Genomic DNA, 23,643 nt, shown 5'->3' on the forward strand with positions numbered 1-23,643 from the left:
CAAGCTAAGCACATTATGCCCTAAAGAGGTATGTTTAAAATTGGTAGGCTCATCGATGTAAAATCCCTGCTGCAAATGCATTATTCAAATGTAGCCACCTGCGTAGAAGGGGGATAGAGCTGTTCACTTTATGTGGTCCCACCAGCTTGCCTCAGCAATTAACAGGATAATGTATTTAACTCCCTGCCTTGGGAAACCTCTCCTGCAGATTTTTGCATCTCTAACCTCTGGTTAAAGGAACAGGAACCTCTGCTGGGTCACCAGTGTGCTACCTGACTCGCAGTCAGATTTACATGAGGGGAACTTACCTTGCTTGGTCGCTTGGCACTGCAGGAGAAGAGACACTTCCATTTTCTAAGGATACAAAGAGCTAAAGAAAAGGGGTGACCCTAGGGTTGCCAGCCTCCAGGTACTAGCTGGAGATCTCCTGCTATTACAACTGATCTCCAGCTGATAGAGTTCAGTTTAGGGTTGCCAACCTCCAGGTACTAGCTGGAGATCTCCCGCTATTACAACTGATCTCCAGCCGATAGAGATCAGTTCACCTGGAGAAAATGGCCACATTGGCCGTTGGACTCTATGGCATTGAGGTCCCTTCCCTCCCCAAACCCTCCCCTCTTCAGGCTCAGCCCCCAAAACCTCATGCTGATGGCGAAGAGGGACCTGGCAACCCTAGGTGACCCTCTGGCAACAGCAGAGTGGGAGGGAAACTAGAAGCTCCTTCTCTCCCCCAGCATTGAGCAGACAAGTGCTTTTCAGGGTGTTCCCCCATATACGTTTTGTGTGAGTCAGGTAGTGGACCCGTGACTCAGCATGTGTCAGGCGTATCATGTGTTTTGGCCCTGTTTTTAGGCAATCTGAAGCACGGATCCTTCAAACATAGATAATAAGCAGGTTTTACAAGGCCCTGACTCAGAGCTTAGTGGAGAAGGGAGCGGCTTTCCGCCTGAGGCAGTCGAATAATTGCAAAAGTGCAAGCAGATGCCTTAGTTTGAGAGCTGCCCAAACTTCCTTGACTTTGGGGAAGCCCCCTCTTGTCACCGAGGGCTGGATGAGCACAATATCTGGAGTCCTGTTGCTGCTAGTTAGGTTTGTGTTCATAGCTGTTTTGTGCAATTGGCAATCTGTAAAATGCTTTGTGATTATAAACCACAGCAGCAGCAGCTTTAGACACAGGAAGGGGGCTCTGTTTATTGACTTTCCTTTCTCTGAGAAGACCAGAAGAAAGCATAGAGCTGACATGTGACTCATAGTAAGATACACAAGCAGTAAAGTGAGTCAGAACTGCAAAATCATAAGATAGGCTTAAATTTCATGAGACTTTTTATTTTTAAAAGATTTTATTTTTATGGATATAAACAGAATAGAAAAAAGAAAGAAAAATTAAAAACATATCAAAACAATAATTACAATTATATCAAAAGACTGAAAAATGAATATACATATAATACAATAGACAATGGTATAATAAACAATAATCAATAAATGATAGCAGCAGTTATGAACAGTAAATAGTGATCTAATAATGAACATTAAATAGTGATTATCATAATAATCTTAGCATAAATCATAAGATACCCTAGTCCCTCAGAATTCCCAACCTTGATTAAAAAAAAACCATGTCTCTAGCCCTCTGCAATGAAAAGGGTTAAAGACTTTAAAAAGAAAGAACGACTCAATGCTGAGGATTCAGAAGAACTAGTAGATGCTTGCAGTAGATTGTTCTAACATTACTGTGATCTAGCAATTACCGATCTTTTTTAAAAGCCTGAAAATAGCTCTCTGGTGGTGGAACAAGGAAAATGGCAGTCACAAGGGGAATGAAAATGATGCTGCTGTGGGTGGACTTTGGATAATATGCACCTTTAATTCCAGGCCACCTGATAACTCAAATGCACTGTGCTCTTCCCAAAAAACATTTCAAAAAAACAGGTTTGGGATAGAATACTAAGAGTGGGAGAAGGACTGTTAGAACACAGTGTCCTGTGGATGTGCCAAAAAAGTGCTCCAGTTTGGTAGCTGAAGCAGAGAAGCAGCCGCTGTGTTTAAGCAGTCTTAGACTCCCTTGCTCTCTGAGTATTTTAATTGACCACGGGTGCCAAACCCACTCTGTTATTCCCACGGTCAAAGACTGAGTAGAACTGGCCAATAAATACATCCCCCAGAATCCATAGTGGCCCAGCTGGGGGTTGGATGTCTAGGCCTTGGAAGCCGCTGGTACACAGTGTCATCCCATCGCTATTTTCCTAATTGGAAGAGAAAGTATAGATGTGACAACAAATAAAATTAACTTGCTTGAGAGTAAACAAGGCCCAAACTAATATGCTATTTTCCCCATAAAAACAGCTGCAGCTATAAAACTGAAAACACCTTGTTATAGATTGTCAGTACAATTACATCTTCATGCAGCTTGAGAGCCAGCATGGTGTAGTGGTTAAGAGTTGCGTTCTCTAATCTGGAGAACTGGGTCTGTTTCCCCATTCCTCCACATGAGGCATGCTGGGTGACCCTGGGCACAGTTCTCTCAGAACTCTCTCAGCCCCACCTACCTACAACATGTCGGTTGTGGAAAGAGGAAGGGATTGTGACTGTAAGTCCCTTTGAGACTTCGTAAGGTAAAAAAAAGCAGGGTATAAAAACCAACTCTTCTTCAGCTGATGAAACTTTTCCCATACTGTAGATGTAGCAATCTGCTTCACCTGCTGAACCATCTCCTGCTATGCAGCAGATAAAGGAACAAATGTTCTGACAGAAAAAAGCCAGCGACCCTATTTTTTAAGCAGCTTTTACACACACATGAATTTTGCTGATGCAGGGCCAGTTGGAATATACTCTTAAGACATGCAAAATTTGCAAGAAAGGAAAAATCCTGATGAAATCTTGAACTCTTACTGTAATTTTTCAGCTGCCCACTTCCACAGCCTAAGCCTCCATTAAAGGAACAGGACATTTCTCTCCAGGCCTATTGGCAACCGTGCACATAGTCCGCACTACCCTGTTCTATCGGGATTCCCAGTTGTGCGGAGAGAGCCCAACACATGGATACTTATACCAGTACAGATTATTATTATTATACATTCCAATAAATGTATGTAGAGTGGAGATGGCCTGCCACAATTGTGTCCCCCCAACATGGATTCTACCCCCTTAGAACATCTAAAAACCTAGTCCTCTATTAATTTAAAGCCCTTCACAAGACCCACATATCTGAACGACCATCTCTTGCCTTATGAGTCTGCACGCCAACTGAACTGATGAATGTTTACTGGGGATTCTCAAGCTTGCCCACAGCCTGATCTTGTTCCTTCTCCATTGCTGTCAACTGGGCAACACACTTCCTTTTCAGGTCTGACAGAGCCTATCATTGAGCACCTCACTGTTGCCTTTTAGGATGGAAGGATTTTTCTTTAAATGTCAAAAGGCACTTATCTGAATGGTTTCTTCTGAGGAACAATTAGGGTTGCCAGGCCTCCCCCACAACCAGAAACCATACAGATTTTTTTGGGGGGAGTGCTGGAGTCTGCATTATTCCCGGGTTTACCCGGAAATGACGATTGCTCCCCCCTTCAGCTGGCCCTCTTCCACCCGTCGACCAGCTGAGGGTCGGCAGGCAGCCTGGTCAATTGGCAGGCATTTGTCCGCCAATGCCAGGCAATTGGCAAGTCTAGGAACAAGTGATACTTTAATGATACCGCTCATTTAGTCTACAAGCCTTGAACAATTGTCACACTAGATACAATTAAAATAAGAATAAAAATAGATAATTTAAATAGCCAACTAGTTAGCGCACTTGAAGTCCTTTGAATTTGATTGCCTGAGCAAAAAATTTGGCTACAGCCAATGTAACTCCTAAATCCATGCCTGCCAAGAGTTTCTTAGCCTTATCTGGTGTTGACAGCTCCTCATTATTGTACAAAAGAGGAGGAATCCACATATCCCTGCATTCCAGTAAGCAATGCTCCAAAGTAAGCAATGCTCCAAAGTATCAATTTCTCCAGAAGCACAGTCACAAAGTCTATCAGAATATGCTGTCATTGGCATTCGACCTTGCATTACTTGAGAAGGGAACAAGTAATGACTGGGCTGCTGCAGCTATTGTTTTTTTACAGCTTTAATTTTAGTAACATGTTTTTAGTAGAATTATTGTTAGTTGCCTTGTTTCATATAAATAAGTGCATGTAGGGATTCCCCCTCTCCTTGAACAATAACCTCAGAAAGTCAGGTCAATCTCTGAACCTACTTTAAGAAGCCCACAAAAACTATGATGATACTATTTTCTTTGAGTGTGGTATAGAAAGTTAATTAGCGCCCAGAAACAAAAGAGTTTATTTTCTGTAAGCAACAGTCATGTTTTTAGGAGGCTGGGAATGTTGGCCTTTTCAAGGGCCAGCTGATTTACGGCGCATCTATTGTAATCAGGGTTGCCAGATCCAGGTTGGGAAATACCTGGAGATTTGGGGGGTGTAGCTTTAGGAGGGTGGGGTTTGGGGAGGTGAGGAACTTCAGTGGGGTATAATGCCATAGATTCCAATTTCCAAAGCGGCCGTTTTCTCCAGATGAACTGATCTCTGTCATCTGGAGATCAGTTTTAATAGTGGGAGATCTCCAGCCACCACCTGGAGGTTGGCAACCCTAATTGTAATGGCCTTATAAATCCTCACAGAAAAGTGTGATGAGGCAGGATAGGTAGCCTGGAGCTGTGGGTTACTAGACCTGAATTCCTTTCTCCTTTCCAATTTTGCTTTTTTAACATCTATGATCCCTTGATGCGTTCTCCTTGAATGAGCAAAAATGCTCACTTTTCTCTCTTTCACCCACCGTAACCCTGCCCTCCCTTTTCCCATCACAAACGATGTCCTTCTCTGCTTATTTGGTTTCCCTTGTATCTCTTCGGTTTCTTTCCCTTCTGTCATAAATCCCTTCCATTCTTCTTCGCCATCCCACTTTATTGTCTGCTTTTAAAAGCAAAAAGGAGAGGAGAATCTCTGAATCTTCTGTCTTGCTAATCTTTGGAGGGTTCCCATGACTTGAACATCTAATGTGCTGTCAAAGTATGCATTAACTACTTTGTTTTACCCTAAATACATTCTGTTGATTGACAAAGAAATGCAGCCTTTGTTCTATATTATATGATAAGAGCTTCCTTGAAAAAAGAAAGGAATATGCAAAATTATTTCCTTACATCTGCCTCCTCCACTCCTATAACTCTTGGCAGGAGCTCCAGACTGCATTTGTGTCCTGCTCTCATGCTGCCACAAAAGCCAGGCAACAAAGAGTGTGTAGGGGGCTATGGGGTATGGGTGTGCCAACTGCCTGCCTGGGATCAAAAGAAAGGAAGGGAACTGGGCTCACAGGATGTACTCCCTGTCCTCTGACACTCTCCAAGCACTGTAGCTCCTCCCCCAGTACCTTTAGTTTATTTAAATGAAGTATGTACTTTTCTTTTCCGAAATAATTTATCAGACTGGCTCAGAAGCAAAGAAAATAACACACAATAAATAGAACTCTACTGAACTGAAATAAAAGCAGCAACATTTAAAACAGCCATAAATACCAGTAACTACAGAGCAATCACACTCACAATGGGAATAGTTAACTCACAATATGGCAATCAAAATTCAGTGCCGGATTAATTAGAACTAAGAATGATTGCAGTGTCTGATTCCACAATTGAATCAGGTTCCCATTGTTCCTTGGGCAGCTCATCAGATTGAATCCAATTCCAGGGTGCTTTTAATAAGCAGTCTGGCCAGTTATGAGCCAGAGACTCAGTCTTGGCACTTAGTGAAGGTTCAGAAGGGCACATTGCTGAGCTCTCAGAAGTGTTCTGGCACTTAGTGATGGTTCGTTCAGTACCAGTACACTTCTGAGGGCTCAGTGGTATGCATTTCTCAAGGCTGAGACTTTGTTTTGACCGAAACAGATACTTAGTCATGTAGGGTTGCCAACCTCCAGGTACTAGCTGGAGATCTTCTGCTATTACAACTGATCTCCAGCCAATAGAGATCAGTTCTCCTGGAGAAAATAGCCGCTTTGGCAATTGGACTCTATGGCATTGACGTCCCTCCCCTCCCCTCCCCAAACCCCGCCCTCCTCAGGCTCTGCCCCCAAATTTCCCAACCTGGAGCTGGCAACCCTATAGAGATGGCCTGTAACTGCCAGGGATTTGTGTGAGGTCCCAGAAATTGAACTGGCATTACTAACACCCCAAGAAGGGGAGACTAGCAGCTTGACAGGCTATAGGGTTCAGCTATAGGAGACAGTAGGGGTGAAAACACATGGTTGCTTTAGCCTCCTTTATTCCCTGTTTCAGCCAGGATTCAGCCAGGATCGAACGATTGCGTTTTGCCGAATGTGCGTTCGATCCTGGTTGAATCCTGGCTGAAACAGGGAATAAAGGAGGCTAAAGCAACCGTGCGTTTTTGCCTAGGAGTTCTGTAAACTGAGCTCTCACCCTGCATTTGTGGTTTTTTGAGAAGTCTTTGCAGGGGGAGGATTTAAGACTTCCCCACTTTGTTCACAGAGCTCTGATTAGAACGGTGCTTGAAATATGGGGAGGATTTTTTAAGGAGTGGCCTAACAACTACCTTCTTCAAGGTGTTCAGGCAGTCACACTCCCTCTCTCAAGACCCAGCCAGTCACTCCCCTCTGGCAAGACATAATTTGCCCAGAAATTCAAGGACTGGGTTAGGCCCCTGTGGCAGTCCTGAATTTCCACAGGGAACTCACAGCTGCCAAATGGCTGCAAGTCCTCGTGGCAACCAGGGCTTGTTTTGTGATGGTACTCACTGGTACTGAATACTGGTACCGTTTTTCAGAGGGGGAATTGGGAGATATCAGTGTCCTGAAGGGGGAATTGGGGGATATCGGTGCAGCCTTATATATTAACACTGGGACTTTTTTGTAAACAAACAACAACAAAAAGCACTGGTGGAGATCATGTGGTATATGTAACATTTAGTTTGGTCTTGAGAGGAACATTTTGAGCCAGATTTTGTGCCAGTGTGGAACTAAAATAAGATCACCACCCATAGCCCACACTTCCCAAGAATAACCAAGAATCTTGCGACACATTAAACGCTAGTGATGTTATTTTGGCATACGCTTTTGGGATCCAGAGCTAACTTCTGCATCTGACAAAATGGGCTCTGGCTCACAAAAGCTTATGCCACAATAAACGTGTTAAGCTTTTAATGTGTCACAAGATTCTTTTTGGTTTAGTGGCTGCAGAGTGACACAGAGCTACATCTCTGTGTTGTTTTTTTACAACACAGAAGGAAAAGAATTGACATGCTGTACATACCAAAAGCTTACCACTCTCCACCCATGGTGGGCAAAGTCCTGCCCCCACTCCATTGCCCATGTTTGATCAATTGAGCAACAGGGGGAAATGGGGGAAGGTGACATTGTGGCTGCTGTGAAATCACTTCTGGGTGACCACAGATATCACAGCATCTGCAACACTCTAGGAATTTCTCCTATGGTCTTTACCTTAGAGACTGTGTAAATTCCTAGAACGTTGTGGGGCTGTATGATATCACTTTGAGTGATCACCCAGAAGAGATGCCAGTGTCTGTAACGCTCCCCCTCTCCAGGTCCCCCCACCATATCTCCCAGGGTTGGGAGGAACAGGGCTGGGAACTTTAACATACCATCAGGGTGTAGGTCTCCGGGGTGAGAGAATAAGGGTTCCCATTGATTGTAAAAGTAACATCAGGCATCACATTCAGGTTGCTGCATTCCATGGCATACTGCAGAGCAACAGATATATTTGCCACTGTCAAGATACAGCCTTTTCAATTAAAAATGCAAATTTGAGGGGAAGGAGGTAGAAAATGGGAGGAATCATAAGGGGAAGAGCAATAACTGCACTCTTTCTTGCTGCCCTGAGACATGTAATGGTTTATGCACCTATACCCATGCATCTAGAGGAAAGGTAGTTTGAAAGGGTGATCTGGAGCAGAAAAATAGCAGGGAAGGACTGAACACCCACCTTCTATCCCCTCAGAATGCCCCCCCCACCACAATATGATTTTCTTTTTTTTAAAAAATGGCACTGGAGGTTCCTTACACATGTTTGCAAGTAATGTACACCTTGTTCCACAACAGCCACCTGGTTAAAAACCAAGCAGCTCTATGTTTAACACACTTATGACTTGAAGTTGCATATTTGTTTGTTTGTTTGTTCTATTTTTATCTCGCTCTTCCTGAACAAGTCAGGCTCAAATACTTCATAAAGTACACAAACTAGAAAATATTGAAAAACCAACAAGAGGCTCAAGAAGACTTAGAGCCAGTGAAAAGCTAATGAAAAAAATATGAGTATAGAGAGAAATGTACAAAATGTACATTTTGTACATTAGTTCTAGGTATAAAGACTGATAGGGCTGGCCATAGATCAATACCGGTTTTTAGCATTGAGAAAAAGGAATATCTGCAAATGCAGCCTGTTTTGTCTGCTCATCTGACATGCCAGGGTAGGGTTGCAAATAGGTACCTACCTCTCCATCCACAGGAACTGCCCCAATTAATTTCTGCATTTGGATTATGTCCTCGGAAGGACCTGTAATGAGAGATGTCCCTGTGTCCACAATAGCCTGACATCCTTCTGCACAGAATTCAATGTTCCCATTAACCTTGATACTGAAAAGGGAAAAAAATGAAATGTGCTTTGGAGTCAAATGGGAAAGGCAGTATTTAGGGGCAGGTGACTCAGGTGCCAAGTTGGGACACTAAGCTTAAAAGGCATCTGCCATGGGCTGTCTACTCAGTTATCTATTCAACAGGTGAAGAAGAACTCAAACTATGGTGGCAGGGTTACTCTTCTAGGGTTCTCACTTGCTGTTTAATACATTTGAAAGCTCACGTTGGTCATCACGGTGAACATGAACCCAGAACCTGATGCTTGCAGCTCTACAGCTTTACTCTGCACACTGTCTAAATTACCTGCCTTCAGGGAAAAGCTATTAGACTAATCTCCTCTGTACTACGGCACCCTCCTGAATATGGTACATCCTGCCTGAAGAGATCTAATGAGAGCAACTGGGAGCAGCTGACAGAAGGGCCAATAAGATCTAGCCTGAATATATAAAATGCTTACTTCAGCCTCATCAACTGGTCCATGCTGCAGACATCCTGCTGATTCTGGTTCCTGACTGTTTGACTTCATGTCTTTTCTCTTCCTTTGGTGGCCTTGTAGTTTCTTGTCTTCTGGCCTCACCCTGCTTGTGTCATGCCCTGATGAATTCCTGCATCTCTCTGACCCTATGGCTACCTGACTGTTGGTTTGACTTTTGGCTCTCCCATCCTGTCTGATCCATCTGTACCTAATACCCAATATCTGTTGAATACTGCTGTAGGTTTGAATTCCAACTCAATCCCCATGCTGGCTTAAAGGGTACTTGGAAAGATGAAAAGCACCACAATGAAAAACACAGTTTCCTGGTTAGGGAGGATATCCACAGTAAAAATGTTTGTATTACTGAAAATACTTTTTTTATTCATAAATGTTCCAATGCTAGTCAGATCAGAGATATAAAACAAATGGTAGATTCTTCAATCAATGGGCTTAGGCTGGAGTATTCTTTGTTAGGATTTCACTGTTAGTGTACTTTTCCAGGAAAATATTCTATTTCAATTTTTAATTTGAGCCTGATCTCCCCACTACCACCATCCCCATTTTCTACAGGGCAAGGAAATCTATTAGAATTAAAGAGTGTAAACACACATGAACACACACACATGAAGCTGCCCTATACCAAATCAGACCCTTGGTCCATCAAAGTTAGTATTGTCTACTCAGACCAGTAGCGGCTCTCCAGGGTCTCAGGCAGGGGTCTTTCACATCACCTACTTGCCTAGTCTCTCCAACTGGAGATGCCAGGGACTGAACCTGGGACCTTCTGCATTCCAAGCAGATGATCTACCACTGAGCCATGGCCCCTCCCCATCTATGACATCTCTGCAACTGGAGTTCAAGCAACTGCTTGACCTCTGTGGCTAATTTTCAGTGATGTAAGGGGTAAGAAAGATGCAAAGGATATTATAATGCAAGTATTTTAAACAGCCCTCTTGAACATTGTGCTTTACATATATGAGAGCCTGCATTCTACTTGTACTCAAGGATTGTTGATTTACATGGGTTGCTCTCAATTCCAGCAGCCCTTCCACTTGTGTAGAGTTGCCAGCTCCAGGTTGGGAAATACGTGGAGACTTTGGGGGTGGAGACTGAGTAGGGTGGGGTTTGAGGAGGGACATCAATGGGGTATAATGCCATGGACTCCACCTTTGAAAGCGACCATTTTCTCCAGGTGAACTGATCTGTATCACCTGGAAATCAGTTGTACTCCCAGGAGATCTCCAGCTACCACCTGGAGGTTGGCATCTCTACACTCATGGGAAAGATCATTCCTGGGGTTGTGAGAAAAAAGCCACTTAGGTTGGGGCACTGCAGGAAGGAGAGGAAAGGGAGTGAAATAGCTCCTTCAGTGTCTTCCACAAGCACAAGCACAGCTCTACTGATTGAAAAAAGAAGGGGCAATTTCTCCCCTCCTTCCTCCTTTCTGCAGTGCCGTCATTCATTTGACTATTCTATTCCTCCACGCAAGTCCAGCAAACCTAGGACTGATGTTTCTGGAGGTCGGAAGGGGGTGCCAGAAGTGTGAGAGAAATGCCTTCCGTGTATACATGGTTGGATATATAGACTATGGATTTTGGAATCCAGGGAATAACTTCTGGGTGTGCCAAAAAGGTTTTAGGCTCCAAAAGACATGCCTGGTTGCCAAAAACAGTTGCCAAATTTTTTTCTATGTAAAAGTGAGAATTTTCTGTAAGTGGGCATGCTTGAAATGTGTGACCTATGCATGCACCCTAAGGTGCTGACTCGTTGACCTGAGACCCAGAATTCGATTTCCCTTTACTGCATGCGAGACAATCATGTGCATGCATGTGATTCCTCTATAGCCTCCTACCTACATAGGCTCACACAGAGGGATGCAGGGTAGAAGGAAGCCAGACGAAAAAAGAAGTGGTGAAGAAGTAGCTTGGAGATGTGGTAGTGTAACCCCGAGTCCACTGATGGGGGGGGGGGGGGGACTCAGTCTATTCATCTTTAAGTGACTGGCTAGAATGATAGAAGTCAGAAAAGACTGAGATCGGGAGACCCTGGTCTGCTTGAGCTCAACAGGCCTGAATTGTTACATGTTAATTATTGTTTTACACACTTAATTGTTCTATATTTTACGTCTTATGGGGGAAAAGGAGGAACAAGTTAGAAGCTTTGTTGATTGTTATTTTCATAAATGTAAGTCTCACGAGGTGGGAGCAAACTGTCAAAGACAGGAACTCCCTCAATTCTTAATTGAAAAACAATATTTCTTAGAAGGCCAAGCAAAGAATTTCAAGACAAATGGAAATTGTATTTCTTCTATACTTCTCAAAATCTGGTTTGAGGGTGCATGCGTATTGTGAGAATATATTTTATATGTCAAAATTTCAGAGTAAAGTTTAAATAAAAAGAAAAACAATATTTCTTTGCTCGCCCTCTTTGAATTAAATAGAAGTTTCAGTAGCAGCATCTGTTGAAACTGATTCACATTCACTTCCATAAACAGTCGGCCCACCCCATGCTAGATCCCACATGCATGTCAGTCTACCATGATTAATTTTTCACCAACCACAGAAAGACAAAGTCCCCCACCAAAGACTGCTAAGCAAACTTCATAGTCATGGGATAAGAGGACAAGTCCTCTTATGGATTGAGAGCTGGCTGAAAAATAGGAAGCAGAGAGTAGGAATCAATGGTCAGTTCTCACAATGGCGGGATGTGAGCAGTGGGGTGCCTCAGGGATCTGTGTTGGGACCGGTGCTTTTCAACCTGTTCATCAATGACCTGGAGTTGGGGTTAAACAGTGAAGTAGCCAAGTTTGCAGATGACACCAAATTATTTAGGGTGGTTAAAACAAAATCGGACTGGGAAGAGCTCCAGAAGGATCTCTGCTTACTGGAAGAATGGGCATTAAAATGGCAAATGAGATTCAATGTGAGTAAGTGTAAAGTGATGCATATTGGGACAAAAAATCCCAACTTCACATATACACTGATGGGATCTGTGCTGGCAGCGACAGACCAAGAAAGGGATCTTGGGGTGGTAGTGGATAGCTCAATGAAGATGTCAACCCAGTGTGCGGCTGCTGTAAAAAAAGGCAAATTCCATGCTGGCCATAATTAGACGAGGAATAGAGAATAAAACTGCTGATATCATACTGCCCTTGTACAAATCTATGGTGAGACCACACTTGGAATACTGTGTACAGTTCTGGTCACCACACCTAAAAAAGGATATTACAGAGCTTGAGAAGGTGCAGAAAAGAGCAACCAAAATGATTAGGGGACTAGAGCAACTGTCCTATGGGGAGCGGTTAAGACGCTTAGGACTGTTTAGCTTGGAAAGAAGGTGGCTGAGGGGAGACATGATAGAGGTCTATAAAATTATGCATGGTTTGGAGAGAGTGGACAGGGAGAAGTTTTTCTCCCTCTCCCATAATACTAGAATGCGGGGTCATCTGCTAAAGCTGGAGGGTGAGAGATTCAAAACAGATAAAAGGAAGTATTTTTTCACACAACGCATAGTTCAATTGTGGAACTCCCTGCCCCAGGATGTGGTGATGGCTGCCAGCTTGGAGGGCTTTAAGAGGGGAGTGGACATATACATGGAGGAGAGGGGTATTCATGGCTGTTAGTTAGAATGGATATTAGTCACGCTGCATACCTATTCTCTCTAGTATCAGAGGAGCATGCCTATTATCTTGGGTGCAGTGGAACACAGGCAGGATGGTGCTGCTGCAGTCATCTTGTTAGTGGCTTCCTAGAGGCCCCTGGTTGGCCACTGTGTGAACAGACTGTGTTGGACTTGATGGGCCTTGGTCTGATCCAGCAGGGCCTTTCTTATGTGCTTATGTTCTTATAAACAGATAGCCATTGCAATTTGTTCTACTCCCCAACAGGGCTGAGTCAATTACGTTCTCTCTGGCACACCCAGGGAACCTCATCCAGCTACTACAATTTTAGAAGACTTCTGAACTCCATGGACACATACTACTTTTTAAATGCCCTGACTTTAAAACGGAACCAGTTTGCTATGTAGAGTCTGGAGGGATTCCTTCTGATATATACAGCTCCAGAGACCTACTGGATACATAAACCCAAGTACACAGGCTGTTTTATTTAAAGTCTGACTTCTTCAATGACAGCAAAACATATTATTGATTTTCATTACTGCTTTCCTGCAACAAACCTTCCCTCCATTATCTCTGCAGTTAACCCAACGAGTTCCCAAAACAAAATACTTACTTATCCAGCTGGATCTGCCAATAACCCTGTTTAGTTACTGGAACCCAGTTGAGGTCCCCACTGAAATGAGAAGCATCAAAGCCACCCCAAATCAGTTCCCCTCCTACAGAGGATTCTGGGTTTCTGAGGAAAAAAAGAATTGGCATTTCAGTTAGGATTTCAATTAGCAAGGGCCTTCCTTATTATTTCATTTATTTCATTTTACGTTTTCTGTGTTGTTTTTTAATGTTGGAAGAATATCATTAATTCCCCATGTCCTCTAAAGGCATACATTTTTAAAATAGCGACTATGGGGTTGTCTTTTCATCTCCACTTTCATTGATTTTAGTTAAAGAAGGGTCTACATTGGAAGGAAGCATTGGTAGCTGGCACCAGAAGTTAGTTTATGTCACCTGTTCATGTAGACGGAGAACATTGGTAGATCTACCAGGTTTTGGGCCATCATGTTATCAAAGACTGGAGTGACTCCATCCACGGCCAGGGATGGGTAGGCCAGACCAAGGATCCCATCAAATTCAGAATCCAAAAAGGTGCTTCCAGGCTCATTGACACTTTCTGCAAATTGCTGATTGGCTACAGTAATTCCTTCTACCTGAAGGGCAGAAACACATGAATTCTGATCCTATACTCATGAAAATAAACAAACAAAAATAACCCAAGAATTGTGCCCCTCCAAAGGAAAAGTACACAGAAAGCAAAATATCTGGGGTGCTGGGAAAGGTCATATAATGGGGAAATGTCATTACCTACTCTGACCAGCCCTACAAATCTGATTCAGAGTCTTTAGGAAAGGAGCTGAGGAACCAAGGTGGGTGACTCAACTGTGTTCAGTTTTGGGCACTGCAATTTAAGAAAGATGTAGACAAGCTGGAATGTGTCCAGAGGAGGGCAACAAAGATGGTGAAGGGTCTGGAGACCAAGTCCTATGAGGAAAGGTTGAAGGAGCTGGGTATATTTAGCCTGAAGAGGAGAAGACTGAGAGGGGATATGATAACCATCTTCAAGTACTTGAAGGGCTGTCATATAGAAGAGGGTGCTGACTTGTTTTCTGTTGCCCCAGAAGGTCGGATCAGAACCAATGGGTTGAAATTAAATCAAAAGAGTCTCTGTCTAGACGTTAGGAATAATTTTCTAACAGTTAGAGCAGTTCCTCAGTGGAACAGGCTTCCTCGGGAGTTGGTAAGTTCTCCTTCCCTAGAGGTTTTTAAGAAGAGGTTAAATGGCCATCTGTCAGCAATGGTGATTCTATTACCTTAAACAGATGATGAAAGGGAGGACATCTTGGCCATCTTCTGGGCATGGAGTATGGGTCATTAGGTGTGTATGGGGGAGGTAGTTGTGAATTTCCTGCATTGTGCAGGGGATTGGACTAGATGACCCTGGTGGTCCCTTCCAACTCTATGATTCTATGGTTGCCAGGTTCCTCCTAGCAACTAGTGGGAGCTTTTGGGAGGCAGGTACTGGGGGAGAGTGCTAGAGCATCCCCTGATGCAATGCCAGTGCTTCCACATCACACCGTAAGTGACATCATCATTCAGGGACGTAGATCGTTCCCCTGCCCTTCAGCAAGCCTGCTTCCACCCACCAAACAGCTGAGTGTCAGCGGGCAGCAGCAGGAAGCACCGGGAGAACATGCAGCTTTATATGTTCATACATATGTAGGGTTGCCAGCTCAGGGTTCGGAAATACCTGGAGATTTTGGGGGTGGAGCCTGAGGAGGGCAGAGTTTGGAGAGGAGAGGGAATTCAATGCCACAGAGTCCAATCGCCAAAGCAGCAGTTTTCTCCAGGCAAACTGATCTCTGTCTCATGGAGATCAGTTGTAATAGTGGGAGATTTCCAGTGACCACCTGGAGGATGGCAACCCCGTGCATATGTATGTGCATATGTTGAAGGTATACTGACATAATGTAGTAATTTACCCTAATAAAGGTTGAATCTGTTACTCTTTGCTACAAACAAGCATTAGGGGAAAGAATATTGAATGGTGTGCACAACAATGAATAAAGCATTATCCTATTACTTCAATGAACAACTCAAGTGAGTTCAGAAAATGAAGGTAAAGATAGTCAAGCAAAATATCCATGATAATGATGTGTTGTCTTGATCACAGGCTGTAGAAATGACATTAAAAATCACAGGAGGATGTAGAACACATTGAAACTAGAAAATACCCTACATTTGGTATACACATATAAAGAGAAGCTGTCCTTCCTCCCTCCAAAGTAAAATAAAATGTTGATTAGATCATGCTTTTCAACAAGTTTGGAAAATAAGGTATTGAGGGGAGACTGTAAAGAAACAATGAGATCTTCCACTCACAGTTACTTGATCTGATCCAATTATTCCTGTCAGGCTTCCAGTGCCATATTGGATAGAAAAAGGAGTCCCCACCTCAGTGTAGGTGCTGGAGGCTGATGGATGAAATCTGGAATGTTCGACTATAGTTTAAAATAAAGTTTCCTCAATCAGAATATTGAATAAGTGAAATGTGACACCCCCAAATCTTGTGATATAATAACCAAGAGTGCTGGCATGAAAAGTTACAGTGCTGGCCTGTACATGTTTTGGAAGTAAATTCCTCTATGTTCAGTGGAACTTGCTCTTAAGTAAGTGAGCACAGGCTTGCAGCCTGTAGCCTGAACTTGTCCCTACATTTTACAATTATCACAGGATGCGTGCAACTGCTACCTTAGGGCTGATTTTCTTTTACAAATGCGCGCACGTACACACACATCATTTGCTTGAGTCATTTCCACCCAGAGTGTGAACTACCTCTTTGAAAATGTATTGTATTTGATGTGATAAAAAGAGTTCTGTTTGTAGTATTTATTACGGGACAGCCATTTCACACATGAAACATCACTTGATGCTGCAGTCATCAAGTAATAAAAAGGCATTTGTGAGCTCACCCCTCAGTTTTCAGATGAAAATCGGGCTCACCATAAGTCATAGCATTTTACCATCATGCAGTCTGATCCCATGCATATTACCCTGAGGTAAGTTGCACTATGGACAATGCTAGTGTTACTATTTACAATGCGGCTCATCCCTAAGTGTTCATAAGACTGTAGCCTTAGACAATACTCCAGTCAGGCCTTATTTACACAGTCCACCAGGATCTCATTTAGACAGCATAGGAAATCAACCTGGATTTTCAGGGTAGAAAATCACCAGTATAGAAAATCAGCATAGAAAATCACCCTGGATCCACTCCCTTTGCGCTCCATTTTTCATGGAAAATCTGTCTTCTGAATGTCCTAGGCTTATGACTGCATCATTTATTATTGTTAATGCGCCCCCATGTGGTCAGACCAATACCTTAGAGATAAACATAAGAATTCTGTAGTTAACTCTCTCTCCTGGCGGGTGACCCCCCCTCCCTTTTTTTGTACAGTAAAGTAATATCCTGTGGTTTTGTTGAGGCTGCTGGATGTTGCCAACTGCAAACCAGTACTAATCACAACAAAGTAACGTACAAGGGCAACTTAAACTTCTGGTTAAAAAATATCTAGTCCCATTTTACAGCTGGGCTAACACTGCACTCTACTGTCGAAGGCTTTCACGGTCAGAGTTCATCGGTTCTTGTAGGCTATCTGGGCTGTGTGACCGTGGTCTTGGTGTTTTCTTTCCTGACGTTTCGCCAGCAGCTGTGGCAGGCATCTTCAGAGGAGTAACACTGAAGGACAGTGTCTCTCAGTGTCAAGTGTGTAGGAAGAGTAATATATAGTCAGAAGGGGGTTGGGTTTGAGCTGAGTCATTGTCCTGCAAAGTATTAAAGGTAATGTGCTAATCGGTTCTTGTAGGTTATCCGGGCTGTGTGACCGTGGTCTTGGTGTTTTCTTTCCTGACGTTTCGCCAGCAGCTGTGGCAGGCATCTTCAGAGGAGTAACACTGAAGGACAGTGTCTCTCAGTGTCAAGTGTGTAGGAAGAGTAATATATAGTCAGAAGGGGGTTGGGTTTGAGCTGAGTCATTGTCCTGCAAAGTATTAAAGGTAATGTGCTAATCGGTTCTTGTAGGTTATCCGGGCTGTGTGACCGTGGTCTTGGTATTTTCTTTCCTGACGTTTCGCCAGCAGCTGTGGCAGGTGAAACGTCAGGAAAGAAAATACCAAGACCATGGTCACACAGCCTGGATAACCTACAAGAACCGATGAACTCTGACCGTGAAAGCCTTCGACAATGTAATGTGCTAATCATTGTCCTGTAAGTATCAAGATAATGTGCTAATGAGGGTGTGGTATGTTAAATGTGGAACCATTGTATCCTGAAGTGATCTGTTAACATGTGGAATCCAAAGCTAATCCGCATGGCTATTGTGGACTGTAGTCTTTGTTAGTCTGGAGGTTTTCAGGACAGGAAGCCAAGCCTTATTCATTCTTCTTTTCTGTTAAAGTTGTGCTGATGTTTATGAATTTCAATGGCTTCTCTGTGCAATCTGACAAAATAGTTGGTAGAATTGTCCAGTCTTTCAGTGTCTTGGAATAAGACCCTGTGTCCTGTTTGGGTCAGTCCATGTTCAGCCACTGCTGATTTCTCAGGTTGGCCAAGTCTGCAATATCTTTCATGTTCTTTTATCCTTGTTTGTATGCTGCGTTGTGTGGTCCCAATGTAAACTTGTCCACAACTGCAAAGTATACGATATACTCCTGCAGAGGTGAGGGGGTCTCTTTTGTCTTTTGCTGATCGTAGCATCTGGTGTATTTTCTTGGTGGGTTTAAACACTGTTTGTAGGTTATGTTTTTTCAAAAGTTTCTCCATCCTATCAGTGACTCCTTTAATAAATGACAAGAATACCTTTCCTATGGGAGACTGTTTTTCCTGGGTTTTCTGATTTTTGTTTGGTTTAATGGCCCTTCTGATTTCATTTCTGGAATAGCCGTTTGCTAGCAGTGCGTGATTTAGATGATTAATTTCTTCCTTGAGAAACTGTGGTTCACAGATCCGTCTTGCACGGTCCATTAATGTTTTGATTATTCCTCTTTTCTGTCGGGGGTGGTGGTTGGAGTTTTTGTGTAAGTAGCAATCTGTGTGAGTTGGTTTCCGGTAGACCTTGTGACCTAACTGAAAGTTTGTTTTACGGATGACAAGGGTATCAAGAAATGGGAGTTTACCCTCAATTTCTTTTTCCATGGTAAACTGAATGTTTGGATGGATATTATTGAGATGGTTTAGAAAGTCCACAGCTGCTTGCGAAATGTCAGGAAAGAAAATACCAAGACCACGGTCACACAGCCCGGATAGCCTACAAGAACCACTGCCCTCTACGTTTATGTCATCTTATACAGTAGGAGCACAGTGAGATGAGCCAGTATGCATAGGGCTGCCAGGTCTCTTTTCACCGCCAGCGGGAGGTTTGGGGGGGCTGAGCCTGAGGAGGGTGGGGTTTGGAGAGGGGAGGGATTTCAATGATCTAGAGTCCAATTGCCAAAGCGGCCATTTTTCTCCAGGTCAACTGATCTCTATCGGCTGGAGATCAGTTGTAATAGCAGGAGATCTCCAGCTAGTACCTGGAGGTTGGCAGCCCTAAGTTTGCACGGTGAACAAACAAGAACATTTCTTCCTACTGCTTCCAAATGGATCAATTTAAAGTGGGTTCCTCATGGCCAGTTTAAATAGAATCCAGCTCATGCATAATAATAACAAATATTTTTTATCTGAGGAACCCCATCACTGCCTCAGACACAAAACTATCGAGGCGGACAAAGCCTCATATACTACATATTTTTATGTCATATTAATGCACTTACATTTAAGCAGAAACAAGCAGTCCATGAGCAGCCACCCCCCCCCCCAAGCAGTTCATACCACAAGCTTTGCTGACACAGTAAACAGATGGGACCCAGAGGTTGGAGGAACCTGTATCAAAAAGCACGGTGAAATTCTGAGGAGGAGTCCCAATGGAGATCTGTCCAAAATATTCCACCTAACAAGGAAAAAAAATTCTCAGAAAGCAGAGCTCGGCAAAGGTTCACAAAGCAGGAAGTCCTCCCAAGCTAAAGGAAAGTGTCAGATTGCTTGCATTACACGCTTATACTCAGATGGACAGACTTTGGAGCCTTAGTGGTTGAAAATGGTAACCTTTAACTTTGTGCTTGGGCTGGTCTTGATCCAGCAATAGTAATTATTATTCCTAACTCTCACATTGCAGTGAAGGAAAAAAAAAAATTCTCCCAGGGAGTGCTTCTATTGATAGTATAATTACTCAAGGGGATGTGGTTCAGGTCACACCTATTGGCCACAGTTTGAGAAATAATGATGACTGAAACAACTCCTTCCACAAACACACACACCAACACACTCCAAGTCCATGCCCACGTTACTGTGTGGATGTTTTGTATTTTCATACTCTGTTCTGAAGGTGAAGGACCGTGGTGTAGGAGAGCTGTTTAAAAACATTTTGAAAGGCAGCAAGAATGCTTCCCCCCCTAAGCTCTGCCCTTTGCGGGCTATGCTGTCCATCACAGTACATAGTTGATGCCAGAGCACTTACCTGTAGCGCACTCACTTTTTTTAACATCCAGGAAAGGCTCCTAACAGTATATATAGGCGCACATGTTCTAGCACTAACAGGTTCAAAAGGTATCATTTGGGGAGATACTATACTAGGGTTGCCAACCTCCAGGTATTAGCTGGAGATCTCCTTCTATTACAAGTGATCTCCAGCCAATAGAGATCAGTTCACCTGGAGAAAATGGCCGCTTTGGCAATTGGACTCTATGGCATTGAAATCCCTCCCCTCCCCAAACCCCATCCTTCTCAGGCTCCACCCCAAAAATCTCCAGGTATTTCTAAACCCGAAGCTGGCAATGATGTTATACACACACACAATAATATTCATAGATACAAATATCTCTCTCCATAAATTCCAGGCTTTCAGTGTTCAGATAGACAGCCCTGCTGCTTGCTTATTATACAGAAAGTCAACTCAGAAGTCTTGGTGCAAAACCCACCACCACCCTATTGACTGTCACTGTCCAATGAGAAACAGCTGGTCATTGTCATCTGGAGACAGACAAGGAATGACACTTAACAGGAGAGAAGGTGATAGCCTCACTATCCTATCTAACTGCTCTCTTGCTGCCCTCTGCAGGGTCTTCTTCTCTTCTTTTTTTACACCAGACATTAGCTAGTCCAACAGGCTAGTCTGAGCATAGCACTAAAGATACCATTTTTAAAATTCAACCAGAATGATTCATCTTCCGTCCTCCTCTCTCCTCTCCCCCCACCCCGCACACAGACAAATAGATAGACAAATACATCCATACTGCATCCTAACGTGACAAATAATTTTGAAAAGGTTAATACACCATCCACTTATGGAGTGGGCGAATAATATCTGGCACAGTGCCATATTATTCTTGAATTAATATAAGCTCCATTGAATGGGTGACTGAGAGCTTATCTTGTGCACATTCATGGCTTTTCATGCAAAAATAATGCAAGTTTTTTTTCTTTTGCTGGAACCACATTTCTTCTCCCCGTAGTAACATACATACTGCTCATAACTTACATCAAAATAGTTGAGGAGTGGCTCATTTACTTCCTGGACTGCTGAGCATTCTTGGGTATACTTGATCATATCCACCTTGTGGGCCTTCCAGAACTTGGACAGTTGCCCACGTTCTTTCAAAGTTGCCCGCAAAGATTTGTGTCTCCTTAGGGGAACTCTGTGGGGAGAGGGAAAGGAAACATATGGTGAATGCTGTTTCTTAACCAAATGAAAAAATGAAGACCCATGTTTTATGAGGCAGCACACTAAAGTTGCCAGCTCTTTATATTTCATGGATTGTTCAAAATTTGGAAACTCTGTCCACAGCATGCAATAAAATTACTCTCAAATAATCCAGTATGCCCGAGTGGTACGTTTCTTTTATGATTCATCATTTATCTGACATTTACTGAGGCCTGCTATGCTATGTGGTTCCCAAGTACAGTGCTGCTTGTGATCCTGAAATGTGTGTGGTTTTATGAATCTTGATGACGTCACATATTGCACACAATTAGGGTTGCCAACCTCCAGGATTTGAATCAGAGAGACTTAATGGAGCAGCCAAGATTCTCCTGTATAGCAAGATATACAGCAACAGACTTCTGATGAAGCTGATATGCGAAACAAGGATAAATCGCAAAACCTTGTATAGTTTGCTTTGTTTTGACAGAAGTGCTTTGGAAATTATAAGTTGATATTTAAAATTATAAATTACCTTTTTGGAAAATTATATAATTTATTACATTCAGGTATACAGTGGCATTTTCTCTCTCGTTATAAATGTGAACCTCCATGTGGTGGCTGGAGATCTCCTGGGATTACAACTGATCTCCAGGTGACAAAGATCGGTTCACCACTTTAGAAGGTGTATTCTAGGGCATTACATCCCATTGAAGTCCCTCTCTTCCCCAAACCCCACCCTTTCTAGGCTCCACACCCAAAATCTCCAGGTATTTCCCAACCCAGAGCTGGCAACCCTACACACAATGCCTCCTTGTTCTGAAACGGGGTCTATGCACTGTAACATTTTTGCAGGAAATCAAAAGATGACTTTAGTGCTCTAAGGTTCGGGGGGACTGAATCATCCTCATATCTGGACTTTGAGCCTGGGTAACTAACTTCAGTAGTCTGAAAGAATCAATGAGAAGGCCAAGGAGACTTGCTTACCTTTGTACTCCACTGACCAGCCATACTGAAAACATTAAAAGAATCAGCTGCTTCATTCTGGTGGTTGCAGATCTTATGCGCTCCTTAACTTTTTGCAACTGAACAAATGCTCTGCCCTTATATCCACAAATCCAGCCCAACCCCTGTGATAAAACTGAAGGGGGGGGGGATCTATGCTATCGAAGTCACACCACTTAATGTCAATACAGCACCTTTGGAATAGAAATTAATCACTGCACATGCGGTCCCTTCCAGGGACCAGAGATTAGGCCATTTTTCCTCCACCGCTGAATCAGGAAGGGGTGGAAGAGCTGCTGGAATTGGTTACAGGTGTCTGTATACAGAGGTATGAGCATATGCCCTGAATCATATGCTGGTGGGGAGAAAAATTCAGGAAATCCTTTGGTTCCTGTGCTCCCCCTCCTTTTGCTTGTGTACTGAGAGCTGAGGCTGAAGATGAAACTTCAGTTTGTTGCCATGCCCAGATTTGGTGCTTTAACAAGTTGCAGTTTGTTTGTTTTTTGTCTCCAGCCAGGATTCTAAACCATTAATGTGTGTGAACTAAAAGATTCCCCTGGCTTGCTTTCATCTTGAATAAACAACAGTTTGTTTCTGATGTCTGAATATGTACACAAGCACCATCAAGTTGCAACCAATTTATGGTGTCCTCAACATGGGGCTTTCAAGCAAAATGAGAAGCAGAGGTGGTTCGCCATTGCTTTCCTCTTCAGAGTGTTCCTTGGTGGTATACTGACCCTGCTTAGCATCCAAGACCTTGCGAGATTGGGCTACACCATTCTGCCCTCCCTGAATACAGCCGTAGGATTTGTAGATTTGAGTCCATAGCACCTCAAGTCCGTAGCACCTAGCACCGACAAGACTTTGAGGGTAGACGCTTTTGTGAGTCAAAGTGCCTTTCATCAGCTATAGGATTTGTTTGAGTTGAAGTCTATGCACAGCCTTGTACCAAAGCCCCAGGTTTTAAACAAAGATTTTTGCTTTTCTGCAAAATCATGATTCTTTAATGCAAATTTATATTTATTTCTCATTTGTTGCACCCAGTCCATATATCTTACCCTCATAGGGTTGCCAACTTCCAGGTGGAACCTGGAGGTGTTCCAGAATTACAGCTGATCTCCAGACTACAGAGATCAATTTCTCTGGAGAAAATGACTGCTTTGGAGGGTGGACTCTATGTCATTATATGCCACTATGGTTCCTCCCCTCCCCAAACCATGCCCTCTGCAGGCTCCACCACCAAATCTCCAGGAAATTGCCAATCTGGAGTTGGCAACCTTGTCCCCTAGTGTAGCACTTTTTGTTGCCTTTTCCAAGAACTTACAGCATACTATATTGTGTCTAATAACATGTGATATTTGTTACATTCCCCCCTGATTATAACCTCTCCAATAGAGCCTACCTAAATATGAGGCCTATTCATACGGTATACTGAGATCCTCTACTAAGGCTTTGCTCAGTTCCCTTTAGAAGTTCAGAATGTGGTTGATTACATGAGATAGAGACTACAGAATTTGATCTCCTGTGAGGTGCATTTGGATCCATCCCTCTTGATTTGTTCACAACCTGGTAGTAAAGACTATTTTGTTTAAGAGAGCTTTTAATTGCAGCAGTTA

The 23,643-nt window shown here is 43.2% G+C and overlaps 1 protein-coding gene across 1 annotated transcript; it reads right to left on the reverse strand.

Annotated features, from left to right (window-relative positions):
• Positions 1 to 2,079: 2,079 nt before the first annotated feature.
• CTSE (cathepsin E) lies at positions 2,080 to 22,073 on the reverse strand. The gene is made up of 9 exons (XM_056844375.1): positions 22,010 to 22,073; positions 20,864 to 21,020; positions 19,159 to 19,276; positions 15,672 to 15,790; positions 13,743 to 13,942; positions 13,351 to 13,473; positions 8,502 to 8,643; positions 7,653 to 7,751; positions 2,080 to 2,246 (listed from the first exon to the last, which is right to left on the reverse strand). Exons 1-9 carry the CDS (start codon positions 22,063 to 22,065, stop codon positions 2,082 to 2,084), a joined length of 1,179 nt encoding a protein of 392 aa, XP_056700353.1. The 5' UTR covers positions 22,066 to 22,073; the 3' UTR covers positions 2,080 to 2,081.
• Positions 22,074 to 23,643: the final 1,570 nt, after the last annotated feature.

Source organism: Euleptes europaea, chromosome 2 (assembly GCF_029931775.1).
Source record: "Euleptes europaea isolate rEulEur1 chromosome 2, rEulEur1.hap1, whole genome shotgun sequence".
Taxonomy (NCBI): domain Eukaryota; kingdom Metazoa; phylum Chordata; class Lepidosauria; order Squamata; family Sphaerodactylidae; genus Euleptes; species Euleptes europaea.

Coding starts and splice junctions, on each gene's coding strand:
- CTSE (XM_056844375.1), bottom strand. CDS start 22,065: ATGAAGCAGCTGATTCTTTTAATGTTTTCAGTATGGCTGGTCAGTGGA. Junction 15,791..19,158: donor CTGTGTCAGCAAAGCTTGTG/GTATGAACTGCT, acceptor TTTAAACTATAG/TCGAACATTCCAGATTTCAT. Junction 13,943..15,671: donor TTGGATCAGATCAAGTAACT/GTGAGTGGAAGA, acceptor TCTGCCCTTCAG/GTAGAAGGAATTACTGTAGC.